This window comes from Labeo rohita, chromosome 15, assembly GCF_022985175.1.
Source record: "Labeo rohita strain BAU-BD-2019 chromosome 15, IGBB_LRoh.1.0, whole genome shotgun sequence".
In the NCBI taxonomy this organism is placed as follows: Eukaryota; Metazoa; Chordata; class Actinopteri; order Cypriniformes; family Cyprinidae; genus Labeo; species Labeo rohita.
This window is the reverse complement of record NC_066883.1, coordinates 20,717,360-20,731,420: the sequence shown is the minus strand read 5'-3', so window position 1 is coordinate 20,731,420 and position 14,061 is coordinate 20,717,360. Positions and strand designations below refer to the sequence as shown.

The window sequence follows — 14,061 nt, the reverse complement described above, 5'->3', positions numbered from 1 at the left end:
CGAACCTGTTAACTAAGTAAGAGTTGACCAAACACCTTCGGTTAGTAGTAAACATTTTTCAATAGCATTGACCTTGCCTGTCTTGGAATTGCGTCACTATTGGCCTTGATGTGACATCACTGAGTCTACTCTGAATTTGTGTTGTTGGAAGAGAGCAGCTTTGAAGAGGCCAATCTGCAAAATACCTTTAGGTTCCTTACGCCTATCGTTATCAAACTGACCCTCCACGTGGTATGTGTTGACACAGATGAAGAGTAGGACAACCTCTGATAAGGGACTGCTTTAAATGTGGACCCTGAGAAGAAATTCTCATTTTCTCACCAACAGGTAAGGGCCAAATATCTACTTGTATAGACTAATTCAATCGTGACATTTGAATTGTCCTCTTTAATATATTGGCAGTCAATAACGTTTAAATAAATTGATCTAATTACATAAATCACATTTCTTTCTTATTTTTTTTTTAGAATACCCTTCATCACTACAAAAATATGAATCTGCAGTTTGTTGCATTGACTTTGGCCTTAGCTACTACAACAGGTTTGTTGCCTCTTCAGTTTCTATATTATACATTTTTTCTTACCTGTTTTTTTTTCTTTGCATTGATCTAATGCAACCATCCTCCCTTTCAGCATTTCCAGTGAATGATGAGATCAGTCGAGAAGCATGGAGTTTACAGAGTGACAATCAGGCTATTGACAAGAAAAATTTTGCCAAAGACTTCAAGTAAGTTCACTCTCATTGTAGTAGTATTGACAGTACTGTACAATTTATTTATTTTATTTTCATATATTAAAAATGTTATTCACACATGCCATGTTTTAAATACATCTCTTCTGTGATCAGCTTGTTTTTGATATTTTTGAGGGACATGAAGTGAAAATGTCAGGGTGATAAAACGGTTGTGATAACATAATGAAAAAACCTTTGGCATAATACCGTATCATTATTTCTTAGGGAAAAATACATTTTAACAAAACTACTTATTTATATTTAAAAAAAGTTTATCATGTCATGTGGTGCAACTCAAAAATGTAATGATATTTATGAATTTAAAAATCCTAATTGTAAAAAAAAAAAAAAAAATTTAAATTACATTTAGAAAATTACATTTAGAAATGTTTTTGAAAATAATGAAAAGAGGTGTACCCTCACATGTTTTCAAAGTGTAAGGAAAATGTTATTACTTGATGGTTACACCACCTGACATTTAAACTGAAACTTCACTTGAAAAATTGCATAAGTTTTCTAAACAATATGAACCAACAAGAATACAAAAAGTACATTTTAAAGTAGCGTTTCTCAACTGGTTTCGATTTGGTCAAAGAAACAACATCAACAACCAAAAACGTAATTCTAAATGTTTTTCTGATGTGAGACGTTTATTTTGAAAGACATGCGTGAAAGCTGTTGCTGTCCCGAAAACGTGCTCTCCCGATTCAGTATCTGCGGTCAGATGAGATGTTGTCAGGCTTAACGTCAGTGTCATTATTAGGGGTTCAAGCACGTAGCACTGAAACCCTATTGTAATTGTTAGAATGGCCAAGGATCAGCAATCTCCACATAAAACTGATTGGACAGACCAAACTGTAAGTCGTAACTTGCGAACTAGTCCTAGGTTTTTCACCCAATCGGAACCAAACCAGTGCAGAAAGATTCTCCAGAGAATGAATATCAATAATTATCAAAAAAAAACATTTGAAAGAGGCAGGTCGGCTTTTACTAAAATGGCTATAACTTTTGAACGGAATGAGATATCTTCACCAAACTCAGAACACATATGTAAGAGCTGAATCTGAGGTCACATGAAAAAAGCAGTGGAGCTTGGCCACTTGGTGGTGCTATAAAAGAGAACAAACATAAAAACGGATATAACTACACAACAGTTCTATCAACATAAAAATCGGTATGCACACGGCCCTAAGAGACTGTGAGAAATTTGAAAAAAAAAATTTTAAGGGCATAAACGATTGTACATTGCACGGTTTTTTGCACATACGCTTGATATTCATATCATCTGGTAGACTTCCTTATTCTGAACAACTTTACCTCTAGAACCACTGCTGTCAATCTAATTGTTTAATTATTGAGAAGATGTAAAAAACTACTTTTGTGAACTAGTCCTAGGTTTTTCCCTCAGTCTGGAAAAAAACACTGTAGAACAATTCTCTGGACTCTCTTGGTCAATAGTTATCAAAAAAAAAGTCAAAATTGACGCTTTGGGAAACTATAATGGGGTCGCTTAGAAAAGCGGCCTGTCCAAATATCCTCAAAAGCCTATAAAGCCTAAACAAAAGCTCAAAACTTCACAAAACTGGTGAGCACATTCGACGGGTGATTTTAAGGAAGTATGTGAAGTTGTACGGAGATCGATCAACACAAAGAAACTACAAGAATGCAATGTGTGAAATAAAAGTAAAGTTCCAATAAATTCGTGTTTTGGGAAGGATTTGCATGGTGGTATGGTATTCATTCTATTCAAGAGCAGTTTCCATGTAACAGTTCATGTATATATGTATATATATATAACAAGAACAGATGGCCAAACCAGTTGAGAACCGCTGTTTTAAATAACTTGGCACAAACAAGTATTTACCTTTTTCTTTATCACGGACGTTCTCGTCCACATCCAAGCCATGGTCCAAATCATTGACCCCTGATCCTGTTTTGCAGTGGTGTGTGGAAGAACCATGTGGTGAGCAGTGACCTTTACTCCCAAGACTCTTACAACCCCATGGCGGCTGAACTGAGACGAAAGCTAAGTATGGAGTCCGAGCGCCTGAGGGCTCGTCTAAAGCAGGAGCTTGCTGAGCTGAGGGAGAGACTCTCTCCATACCCCAGCCACCCGAAACACGCCATGGCAAATGTCAAGGAGTTCCTCGCCCCCTTCACTAAGCAGCTCCAGACGGCTCTCCAATCCAACACTCAGGAACTCTGTGACAAACTCAATCTGAACCTCCAGGACCTGAACCCAGAGGAAGCCACACTCTACCAGGAGGCAGTGCAGAGGATCACGCTCGCTCTGGATGAAAGCCACCAGAAACGGACAGTGGCCTTTGAGGACTTTAAAACAAAAGCATTTGAGGCTGTAGAGGAAGAACGAGACAGCAGCGGAAAGGAGCTCTGGGAGGAAGTCACTGCCAGGCTGGGGCAGGAAGTGTGTACCTTCAGTTTAGAGGTTCAAGGGAAGGTTGCGGCGCTCAAGATAGCTCTGGCAGGCCATCTCGCCTCGGCACAGCCTCCGAGGGACGTGATGGCTTCAAAAGTGGATCAGTTCTGCCAGAACTCCTCAGCTCGAAATCAACAGTTTATTTCTAACTTAGACCAACAGATGATCACTCTGCAGGAAAACCAGAGCCATGGTGATTCAGCTGGTTTCCATCAGACAAACATAGAGTCCATACAGGAGGATTTCTCAACTAGACTCACAGCTCTGTTACAAGACATTGTACACACTCTAAATTAAACAACACACCTTCATTCCTGTCAGAAATGCAAATGTAATGTACTGTAAATATATTGTGACCTGTAACTTTTGTAGAACAATGTTGCTGTTTGTACAGTTTTCAGAAAGAATAGAAAGTACGGCGAAATCCATTGAAGTGAAAGACAGAAGAGCTTTCTTTCTTTTACTGAAGATATTTTGTGTAATGTGTGGATATACTGTTTCATAAACATGTAAATAAAGGTCAATTTGTACATATTTGAAATGAATATATGTCATCCATTGATTATTGTCCCAACTACAGTATATGAATAAAGGTTCTTTCTAAATAAATCACATCTGAACAAATGTGATATATCATATTCAATTAGCTAATACAGGGTTTTTTTTTCAAACTGGCTGTAGAAAATGTGAAAATTATCCAAAAAGAAAACTATTTTACAAACTATTTTGAACTATAAATTTAAAATATAAAATTTAAACTAAAAATAATATTATTTGATATTATTTGAATAATTTTTCTTTGCTTTTGGTGCAGTCAAAATAAAAGCCAATCTTTTCATTTAGGAAACAAAGTTGTCTTATAATATCACATTTAAAATTTCTCACACAAAATATATGGTTCTTTATAAAAACATAGCTGGCTTTATATTTTAAAGAAAAGGGTGTTTCGATCATATTTTTCAATAAAATGCTATATAATTTTTCTAACACTATTTTTTTAAATACTTTTTTATACATTATATACTTTTTAAAAATTATAATACATTTTTATATATAATATATAAATATATTTTTTATATATTTTTACATTTTTTTAAAAATGTTTTTTGTTTTTTACATTCTACTATTTTTGTAATTATGAATGTAGGTTTTATAACCTCATTTTTTTCCCAACATTTTTTAGCACAATTTAAAATAAACTATGCAAAATGTGATTAAAATGGTATAAATGGTTTAAAATGCATTCTCTATTTATTTCTTTTAAATTTGACTATTTTTACAATTATGTAAAAATGCAGCTTTTATGACCTATTACATTTTCAATAAAATGCTATATAATTTTTATGAGTATTTTTAATTATTTTTAAAATACTTTTTGATACTTTAGATACTTCTTTTACAATCTATTATTTATGTAATTATGTACGTAGGTTTTATAACCTTTTTTCCAAAATTTTCTAACACTATTTAAAATGAACTATGCAAAAGGTGATTAAAATAGAAATACAAATGCAGCTTTTATGACAGATTATTTTTCTATAAAATCCTTAATATAATATAATTCCATATAATAGTGTTTTTTTTTTGTTTTTTTTAGAATTTTTTAAATATTTTATTTACTTTTTTATAAGTACATGTTTATATATTTTAGTTTTTTTTTTTTTTTTTTTTGCTTTTTTTGTAATTATGTACATAGATGTTATGGCCTTATTAATTTTATTTATTTTTAATGTCTAACACCAGTTTAAACTTAATGCAATAGGTGAAAATTAATAATTGTATAATAATTGTATACAAAGGATTTAAATTAAATGTTTATACATGTTGAACTGTTTTACTATTTATTAATAGTGAAATCCATTGAAGTGAAAGACAACAGAAAAACTTTCTTCCTTTTACTGAAAATATTTTGTGTAATGTGTGAACTAACATGCAACGTAAATAAAGTTCAATTTGTACATATTTGAAATGAATATATGCTGTCACTGATTATTGCCTCAACTACAGAATATGAATAAAGTTCCTTCAAAATAAATCACATCTAAACAACTGTGATATATCATATTCAATTACAAGAAGCAGCAAATCATTGGCTAATACAGGGGTTTTCAATCTGTGGTCTGTAGAAAATTTGAAAATTATACACAACAAAAACTATTTTCTAAACTAGAAAGACTGCATTTGATTAAAAAAGTTAACTTTGACAGCCCTATATATATATATATGTATATATATATATATATATATTTACACTAAATTCATTTAAAAACTTTCTAGATTTTTTGGTACAGTCAAACTAAAAGCCAATTGTTTAATTTAGGAAACAACATTGTCTTTATGATATCACACATAATATTTCTTACACAATATAAATGGTTCTTTATACATGATCAAATATAGCTGCCTTTATATCTTTATATCTAAAAGAGAGGGTCTTTTGATCATATTTGGGGGTCCCTGGCATTAAAAACTTTGAAAACCCCATAGCTAATATACAAGCAATGTGTAAAAGCAGCAATGCGTAATCAAAAATATTACAAAAGATTATATCCACAGTTTGTTCCTCTCACTATTTCAGCTTTTACAGTATAATTCAGATAACAAACATCTAAAAGATATCAGACAATGCCCATATTTGCATTTACATGAGAGAATTACGCATCTGAGTTTTCTTCCAAGCGCATGGTGACTGAACTACACAGTGCTGTCTAAATAGATTAAAATATGCTAAATAGGCATTATGCAAAGCGGCTCTTTGCTGGTTTGTGCAGATGCCGTGATGTGATCAGACGTCTTATCGGCATATCAAATTAAGCTTCATTCAATGCAAAGCAGATGGCGAGTTGATGGATCTCTTAGTGGAAAGCCCGAGGCAGAGCACCGGCCCATAGAAATTTCTTCAGCACAAACCATCCAGCCATAACCAGAAACACAGCACCGCCGGTGGCAAAAATGACCCCCACCACCACTCCAGCCACGTTCATATTGTTCCTGTTTAACGGCTCACTGCCTCCTGATGCACAAGACAAACAAACAGTTGCTGTCAACACATGGCACTGCGCTGTTAGTGTCTAGCCTTCTATTTACATTCAGGTATTTTCATATGAATTTCAATTACATTAAAGTGCAGTATTTTTTACTTTTTTTCTGCATTTTTAATAGTTGTTTTTGACGTTATTAGTATGTATGCAGCTATATAATTCTAATAAATTATAAATTATTGTACTATTTTTTTGTATTATTTTTTTAAATGATTTATATATTTAAAATGTTATACTTTATATACCTTTTATAAGTATATTTTTATTTTTTATGGAAAATATATATATATAAAAAGGTAATTGCGACTTTTTATCTAGCAATTCTGACTTTTTTTCAGAATTGTGAGATATAAACTCACAATTGTAATTAAGAGTCAGAATTGCAAGATAAATTCTGAGGAACTTTCTGACTTTATAACAAGCAACTGCGAGTTACTAAATTAGAACTGTGAAATATAAACTTGCAATTCTGAGAATAAAAAGTTATAAAAAGAATAAAAAAAACTTTTTAAAAAAAGTTTAGAAAATATCAGTTTTTTTTCCACCTCAAAACTGGACATTATAACTCACAATTTTGAGAAAAAAGTCAAAATTATGAGTTTAAATCTTGCAATTCTAACTTTATAACTCACAATTTCAAGTTTATATCTTACAATTCGGAGAACAAATTCAGAATTGTGAGATGTAAACTTGCAATTGCAAGAAAAATGTCAGAATTGCAAGATTTAAACTTGCAATTTCAAATTTTTTTTCTCGCAATTGTGTTTATATCCCGTAATTCTAACTTTAAGTCACGATTGCAAGTTTATTTCATGCAATTCCAGAAAAAAAAATCAGAATTGTGAGATAAAAACTCGCAATTGCAAAAAAAGGTCAGAATTGCAAGTTTAAATCTTGCCATTCTAAATGTTTTTCTCGCAACTGTGTTTCTATTCCGGAATTGCTAGATAAAAACTTGCGCTTGGGAGAAAAAAGTCAGAATTGCAAGTTTATATCTTGCAATTCAAAGTTTTTTCTCACAATTGTTTATATCCCATAATTTTAACTTTAACTCGCGATTGCAAGTTTATATCACACAATTCCAAAAAAAATAGTCAGAACTGCGAGATAAAAACTCACAACTGCAAGAAAAAAGTCGAAATTGCAAGTTTAAATGTTGCCATTCTAATTTTTTTCTCGCAAATGTGTTTCTGTCCCATAATTCTAACTCTAACTTGTGACTGCAAGTTTATATCACGCAATTCTACGAAAAAATAAGTCAGAATTGTGAGATAAAAACTTGAAAAAATAAAAATTGCAAGTTTAAATCTTGCAATTCAAAGTTATTTTCTCACAATTGTTTATATCCCGTAATTCTAACTTCAACTCACGATTGCAAGTTTGTATCACACAATTCAAAGAAAAAAGTCAAAATCGCAAGTTTGTTTTGCAATTTTAACTTTATAACTCACGATTACGAGTTTCTATCATGCAATTCTGAGAAAAAAAGTCAGAACTGTGTGTTTATATCTGCCTTTATAACTCGCAATTACCTTTTTTTATTCTTTATTCATTGCCAGAAATGGGCGTCCGTATGTTATATTTTTATATTTTAAAGATGATTTCAATTTTGTTTTTTTTTTTGTTTGTTTTTTTTTTACTATTTTTGTAATTATTATGTACATAGGTCTCATAGCAATTTCCAGTTTTCTAACACAATTTAAAATGAACGATGCAAAGGTGAATAAAATGGTATAAAAATTGTTTAAAATATATTTTTTATACATTTTCTGTTATTTTTACTATTTTTACAATGTATGTATGCAGCTTTTATGACCTTATTAATTTTTAATTTAGTATTTTCTAGCACAAAAGGTCATTTAAATGGTATACAGATGGTAAAAAAAAAATTCCTTTTTTTATATTTCATATTTTAATAATTAGTATGTATGCAGCTTTAAAGATTTTAATTTTTTAATTTTGGTATTCTAACACTATTTAAAATACATTTTAATGACAAAAATAGCAATATTCTGATTGAAATAAAGATTCAAAAAGAATCCCATACCAGAGGCCAATGCAGAGGGAACATCATTCGCTACAGGAAATAAAAAATAGAGTAGTAAGGCATGACAGCATATCAAAATGTCTCTCATTAGCAATTCAAATTCAGTTTGACAATAAGCTGGGTTTCAGAGGGGTCTCATTCTGGATTCATGTGTGTATGTGAGTGACTTACGCAGGGCTGCGGTGTACAGAGGACCAACAGACACTGTGGCAGAATCTTTGCCTTGCGTTCCATAAGGTTCTAGGGCCCTTCGCTTTCGTGTTCTGGTACTGTTGCAAGACTACGAGTAAAATAAGTCAAATTTTAATGTGATGATACTTTCAGTAGTAGCACTCCAATCAATTCATTATAAGACTCCTACATCAAGAAGTTCTTGGCACTTGTTTGGTTCGCAAAGTCGCAGTATGCAGTGCAGATATATGGTAGACATTTCTTGATTACGGTGCTCTACGAAGCGGAAGGCTTCAAATGAAAATCTGGAAAACTTGGAATGACCGTTATAAAGCACAGCTGTCCGGTTCTCTACCACACATCTGTGATGAAACAATAAAGAAGTATTGATGTACCTGAACACAAATCAACAGCTAAAGGTCAAATTTAGAGACACAAGCACTGAATTCTTAATGAGGATGAACTCACCCTGTGAAAAAACTGTGCTGTTTGCTGTTGGTGTAATTATATGGCGATGGGGTCGCAAAACAGTGATCCATCAAGAGATAAAAGCTGATAAAAGGCAGAAAAATGTATTTTATTTTACAATTAAACGCTTAGGAAACATAGGCTGTCCATGACAAATAAAATTCTTACTTTCCAGTCAGATTGACAGCTTTTACTTCAACGTAGACTTTGGTGCGCAGGTCTAACCCAGTAGGTGGAACCACCAACGGGCTATTAAAATCTGTGCTCTAAAACACAAACACCAAAAATGTCTTTGTAAATGCTATGTATTTTCACTTTGGAGCCTTTTAAAACAAATCCACACTTACGTTGAAGACTCCCATGCTGAGAGTGTCAATGAAAGTACCATTGTTGTCTCGAGTGGCCACTGACACTGATGACCTGCATGAAGAATATTAATCATTAGTTTTTTGCTGTCATACTGCCATTGGTGAAGTATGCAGTGGAGGGCGTAAGTCTGAATACTCACGCTACAATCTGAGTGTTGTTGATGAGATATTCCAGAGGGTAACGGCAAGAGAAGTGGTAGTAGAGGTCTGTGGAGTAACTGATGACGCCCTCTGCGGAGCTGGGCGTATCAATGTATCCTGTGATGACGACGGACTGAATGCTGGAGAACATGCTGAATGGACCGGAGGAGCTGGGCTTCTCATCCACAATCTGAAAATGTCCAAAAGGAAATTCAATAAAGAGCTATACACAAATGCAATACGTTTAAAAATGTTTTACTGTTTTTAAAATACATTTTTGTACTTTTTTATACTTATTCATAATTTTTTATTATTATAATATATATTTTACAAATTTCTTGGACTGTTTTCTACATTTTACAGGGTTTTTTTGTATTCACATTTTTTATTGCATTCATTTTAGCATTTCCTTACAGATAAATGGTACTGAAAATCCAAGACAACAGTAAATATATACAACAATTGGATGCATTGACTAAATTATTAATAAAAAATAATTTAAAAAATAGTTTTTAAATAAAAAAATAAAAATAAAAATAAAAATGCAATAATAATTAAAAAACAATTAAATATAATGTACTCTTACAATATTATAATAAAGATTAATAGGATATCAATTATGGTAACAAACAATATTATAAACAAAAAAATAATAATTATCACAATATTTTTGTCATATTTCAGCAGACAGTAAAGTTGTGTATTTATTACTTTATTATAACCAGTAAGACTGGTAAAAAAAAAAAAATCTGAATATAAGACTGTTTTTTTTTTTTTTTTTTAAGTATGTGTACACTTTTTAAGACATTTTAAAACATTTACTGTTTTTTATGTTTTTTAAAAATGTTTTTATACTTCAAATACTTTTTATGATTATAAAACAATATTTTATTTATATTATATTTAATATACTGGTGTAGTGTATTTTAAACTTTGAATCTTTACATTTTACAGTTTATTATAATTAGTATTTACACAATTTTTATGGCCTTATTACATTTTTTTATTATTTTGTATTTTATAATACTATTTAAAATGATCTAGGAAAAAAGACAGTTTTTTATTAAGACAGTATGCAAATAGTTAAAAAAACTACATAAATATTTCTTAACAATTTTTAGGTTTTACTATTTATGCAGTTTCTTATTACCTTATTAATTTTTAAATTTTATTTTAATTTCTAATACCATTTAAGATCACTAAGAACAAATTATCTCAGTAATTAAATTAAAAATATACATATATTTTAAACATTTCCTAAATTGTTTTTGTTTTACTGTTTACACAGTTTTAAGACCTTATTAATTTTTTTATTTTGTATTTTCTAATACAATAGAAAAGTGATTAAAATAGTAGAAAATTAAAATATACATACATTTTCAACATTTCCTAACATTTTTTATGTTTTACCATATTAATTTCTTTCTTTTATTTTCTAATATCATATAAAATGAATAAAAATAAAGTGTTTTAAATAGCATTCAAATAATCATAAATATACATATATTTTAAACATTTCCTAAGATTTTTTAAATGTTTTAATATTTACACAGTTTTTATAACCTATTATAAATTATTATTTTCTAATACCTTTTAAAATGACCTAGGAAAAAAGTGATTAAAATAGTATGCAAATAGTTAAAACTATGCATATACTTTAAACAAATGTTATGTTTTACTTTTTATAATTAGTATGCATGCAGCTTTTATGATCTTATTTTTGTACACTTTTGAAAAATAACTACGCAAAAGGATTATAAAATATTTTAACATAATTTTTTACACATTTTCTAGCAATTTAATGACCTTAGTCATTTTTATTCTGTTTTTAAAATGTATTTGCCACACCACAACTGAGATTTCGAAAGTTTTCCATCTCTTGAAGATTAATTAGACACAAATGTCTTTTATCCTCCCACCTGCAGAGACTGTCTACATGGGTTCTCCTGGCTGTGGTTGACTGGCAGCTGGAAGCGGATGACAGGTGGGTTGACAGTAGCGTCAATGATGCCCTTGCACTGGCCGTTAGTGCGTTCCCCGTTCAGGGCCAAGCCATTGGGGTCAAAGCCTGCCCACTCAGCGGTACACAGGTTTACCTCCAGAGTGATCATGTTGGTGCCACAGTTTACCGCCAGATCATTGTTGTCTAACCAAAAAGACAGGTGTTAGTGTCAAGCAAACTGCAGACAATAGAGGACTGTCCCATATCTGGAAGATCAGAGACTCACCAGGAACCCTGTTATACTCCAAGGAGCAGTTATAGGCCGAATAAACCGGCTGCAGGACGAGAGCCAGCGCACAGACGCAGAGACACAGCATCATTCCTATTAAAGAGCAACAGTTGAAAATAAAACTTAACTCACTTAACTTAGTTATAATTAAAATGAATGCACTTATCTAGAATTCACTGTTGTTGATTAACATTTAAGAGGAAAAGCAGTAAATATGAAGTGTATAAAGTGTAAAGAAATGGTAAACCATACCTGTTTAACTCCAGGGACACAATTTGAGAAAGGTGATGAGATGCTTCTTAAATAGCCCTGGACCCCAGGCGTGATTTAGGTGAAGGGAGTGTCTCATCCCTCCTACTACATTACCTTACAGTACTGTCCCACATTATAAAATTAATCCGACAGTCTTTGAATACAGTGAAAGTGAGATTTGAAACATATTTAACAGACAGCAGTTCAGATAAGTCACTATAAATGAAGACTGATAAATGTGATTATAACTACAAACATCTGCGTATATGTTAATAGGTTTCTATTTCTATCAAAAGCACAATTTTGTACATGTAAATCAGTATTAAATGTCAACGTCTTAGAACGTAAATTAAGAGCCTATTGTGTATAAATCATCTGAAACATAAAATGTTGCATCATCTCCTGGGAATACAACATTATGAATACCAGAAATGTGATAATGTGCCACAAGGTATGAAACACAGAGCGCCAAAAATAGCCTTTGTTTGTCTGTCTCGCATGCGAGCATCATCTTTTGTACTCTGAGAGCTGCTAGATCAAGACACCCCTGCTAAAGGCTAAAGGGTCAGTTTTAACTGAGCATGGTGATATCTGACAAAGAACTTTGAATGAAGCACATACACTCGTTTGTGCCAAAAGCCCCTTGGTGTGAGAACGCATTTCACATATTATACATGGATGCGTCACACCTAGATGATTTTTAGTTTTTGTCCACTGAACAAAACTATTTGTGCAAGGAAGCTAGTTCCCTGTGTTCTTCAATCTTGTTCTCAGTTGAGATGAATTCATATGACTGCAGAGATCACTAAATCATAGTGTGACGTATGTGACATACTTGTTTAAGAAGTCAAACCACCTGTGCAGTCAAGGACGGATTCCTTCAAGACTACTGTGGATGCGGTGTGTAGTTCATTTATGAGCCATAATTCATATATTTATGAGGCAACATCCCTAGAAATGAGAATTTACGAGAGCTTCAGGTTCTGATTTCATCCTTTAACTGCATGATAAATATTTTAGCCACACCGAAGACACAGTAACAAGACAACAGAAAGAAAAACATAAAGAGAACCAAGCAGACAAATTCGCCACTGCGCTCTCTATCTCATGTAACAGCAATGTAGTATTATATTGTAATTTAATCATATTTTGTGGAAGAAAAAATAGCGGATATTGCATTAATTTAAGATTCCTCCTCATTTCTGTAAAAAGATATACTGGGAATTCACACACTGTGTGGGAACACCATTGTAAATACCTGAACCCTGCTGTCAAATCATAATTCATAAATCCTTTATGATTGATGCCCGTATGCCATGAAAGTAATCTGTGCAATAACAATGCTTGCAAATTTTACAACTAGAAAAAACAAAAAACAAAACGGAAAGCGTTTGAAAGGATGACAACTATGTGACAGCACTGGAGTATCTAATATCTGAATAAAGGATGGGAACGGTTGAGCATCTTCAGAACAAATAGTAGACGAAGGTACTACAATACTACCACCTGCTGGTTCAATAAAATAAAAAATAGCAACACCATTATTTTAAATCAGTAAATTAGCAGTGACATTGTCAGCCATTTTAATAGCACATAATAATAATAAATAAATAAATAATTAAATAAATAAATGTTTTGTCCGTCCTGCAAAACATTAGGCCTTTAGACCTTATTCAGGTTAGGCAGCATACTGGTTAGGCACCATGACTAACCCGGATGAAAACGAGGCCTTGAGGGCAGACGCGCACTGTATTTTTCAACTTGAAAGTAAGCCGTTTTCTGTGAATGTGGGAGATTTATTAGCCGTTGTAGGGAAATAACAAGTGCATGAAACAGTAAAACAGTTTTCACTATGAACCAGTGTGTTCATAATTAAGATGCTACATTAAAATAATATGGTAAGACACATCAGTTTGCAATATCAATCAGAAAAACAAGCTGTTTTGTATAGCTAAAAATAGATTGAACTAATGACACCGGAAACCAGACCCATTAAATTTACAAATGCACAGTCATGCACACTCCTACTGGAAAAATAAAGTGGATAAAGGTCCTAGATCATGTCATTTTCAGAAGTGTTTAATGGCGTATTCATTGGAAAAACATATCACCAGCTGAACAATCATTGCACTGAATGCATTGTATCCCTCACAGCCTCATTTTAATTTCTGTA

At 32.1% G+C, this 14,061-nt stretch overlaps 2 protein-coding genes across 3 annotated transcripts; one reads left to right on the top strand and one right to left on the bottom strand.

Annotated features, from left to right (window-relative positions):
- The first annotated feature begins 240 nt into the window (after positions 1-240).
- Positions 241-3,714, top strand: zgc:162608 (uncharacterized protein LOC100037332 homolog). Its single transcript, XM_051128664.1, has 4 exons — positions 241-327; positions 468-540; positions 633-726; positions 2,674-3,714. Exons 2-4 carry the CDS (start codon positions 492-494, stop codon positions 3,464-3,466), a joined length of 936 nt encoding a protein of 311 aa, XP_050984621.1. The 5' UTR covers positions 241-327; positions 468-491; the 3' UTR covers positions 3,467-3,714.
- A 1,328-nt stretch (positions 3,715-5,042) lies between these two features.
- LOC127176850 (zona pellucida-like domain-containing protein 1) lies at positions 5,043-13,767 on the bottom strand. Of its 2 annotated transcripts, XM_051128661.1 has the most exons (11): positions 11,889-13,767; positions 11,634-11,729; positions 11,325-11,551; positions 9,405-9,595; positions 9,244-9,316; positions 9,065-9,162; positions 8,897-8,980; positions 8,619-8,790; positions 8,429-8,537; positions 8,258-8,287; positions 5,043-6,182 (listed from the first exon to the last, which is right to left on the bottom strand). In XM_051128661.1, exons 2-11 carry the CDS (start codon positions 11,725-11,727, stop codon positions 6,025-6,027), a joined length of 1,236 nt encoding a protein of 411 aa, XP_050984618.1. In that variant the 5' UTR covers positions 11,728-11,729; positions 11,889-13,767; the 3' UTR covers positions 5,043-6,024. The 2 variants fall into 2 exon arrangements, with proteins under 2 accessions (XP_050984618.1, XP_050984615.1); XM_051128658.1 differs by having other exon boundaries at positions 11,634-13,767.
- Between the last annotated feature and the right edge of the window lie 294 nt (positions 13,768-14,061).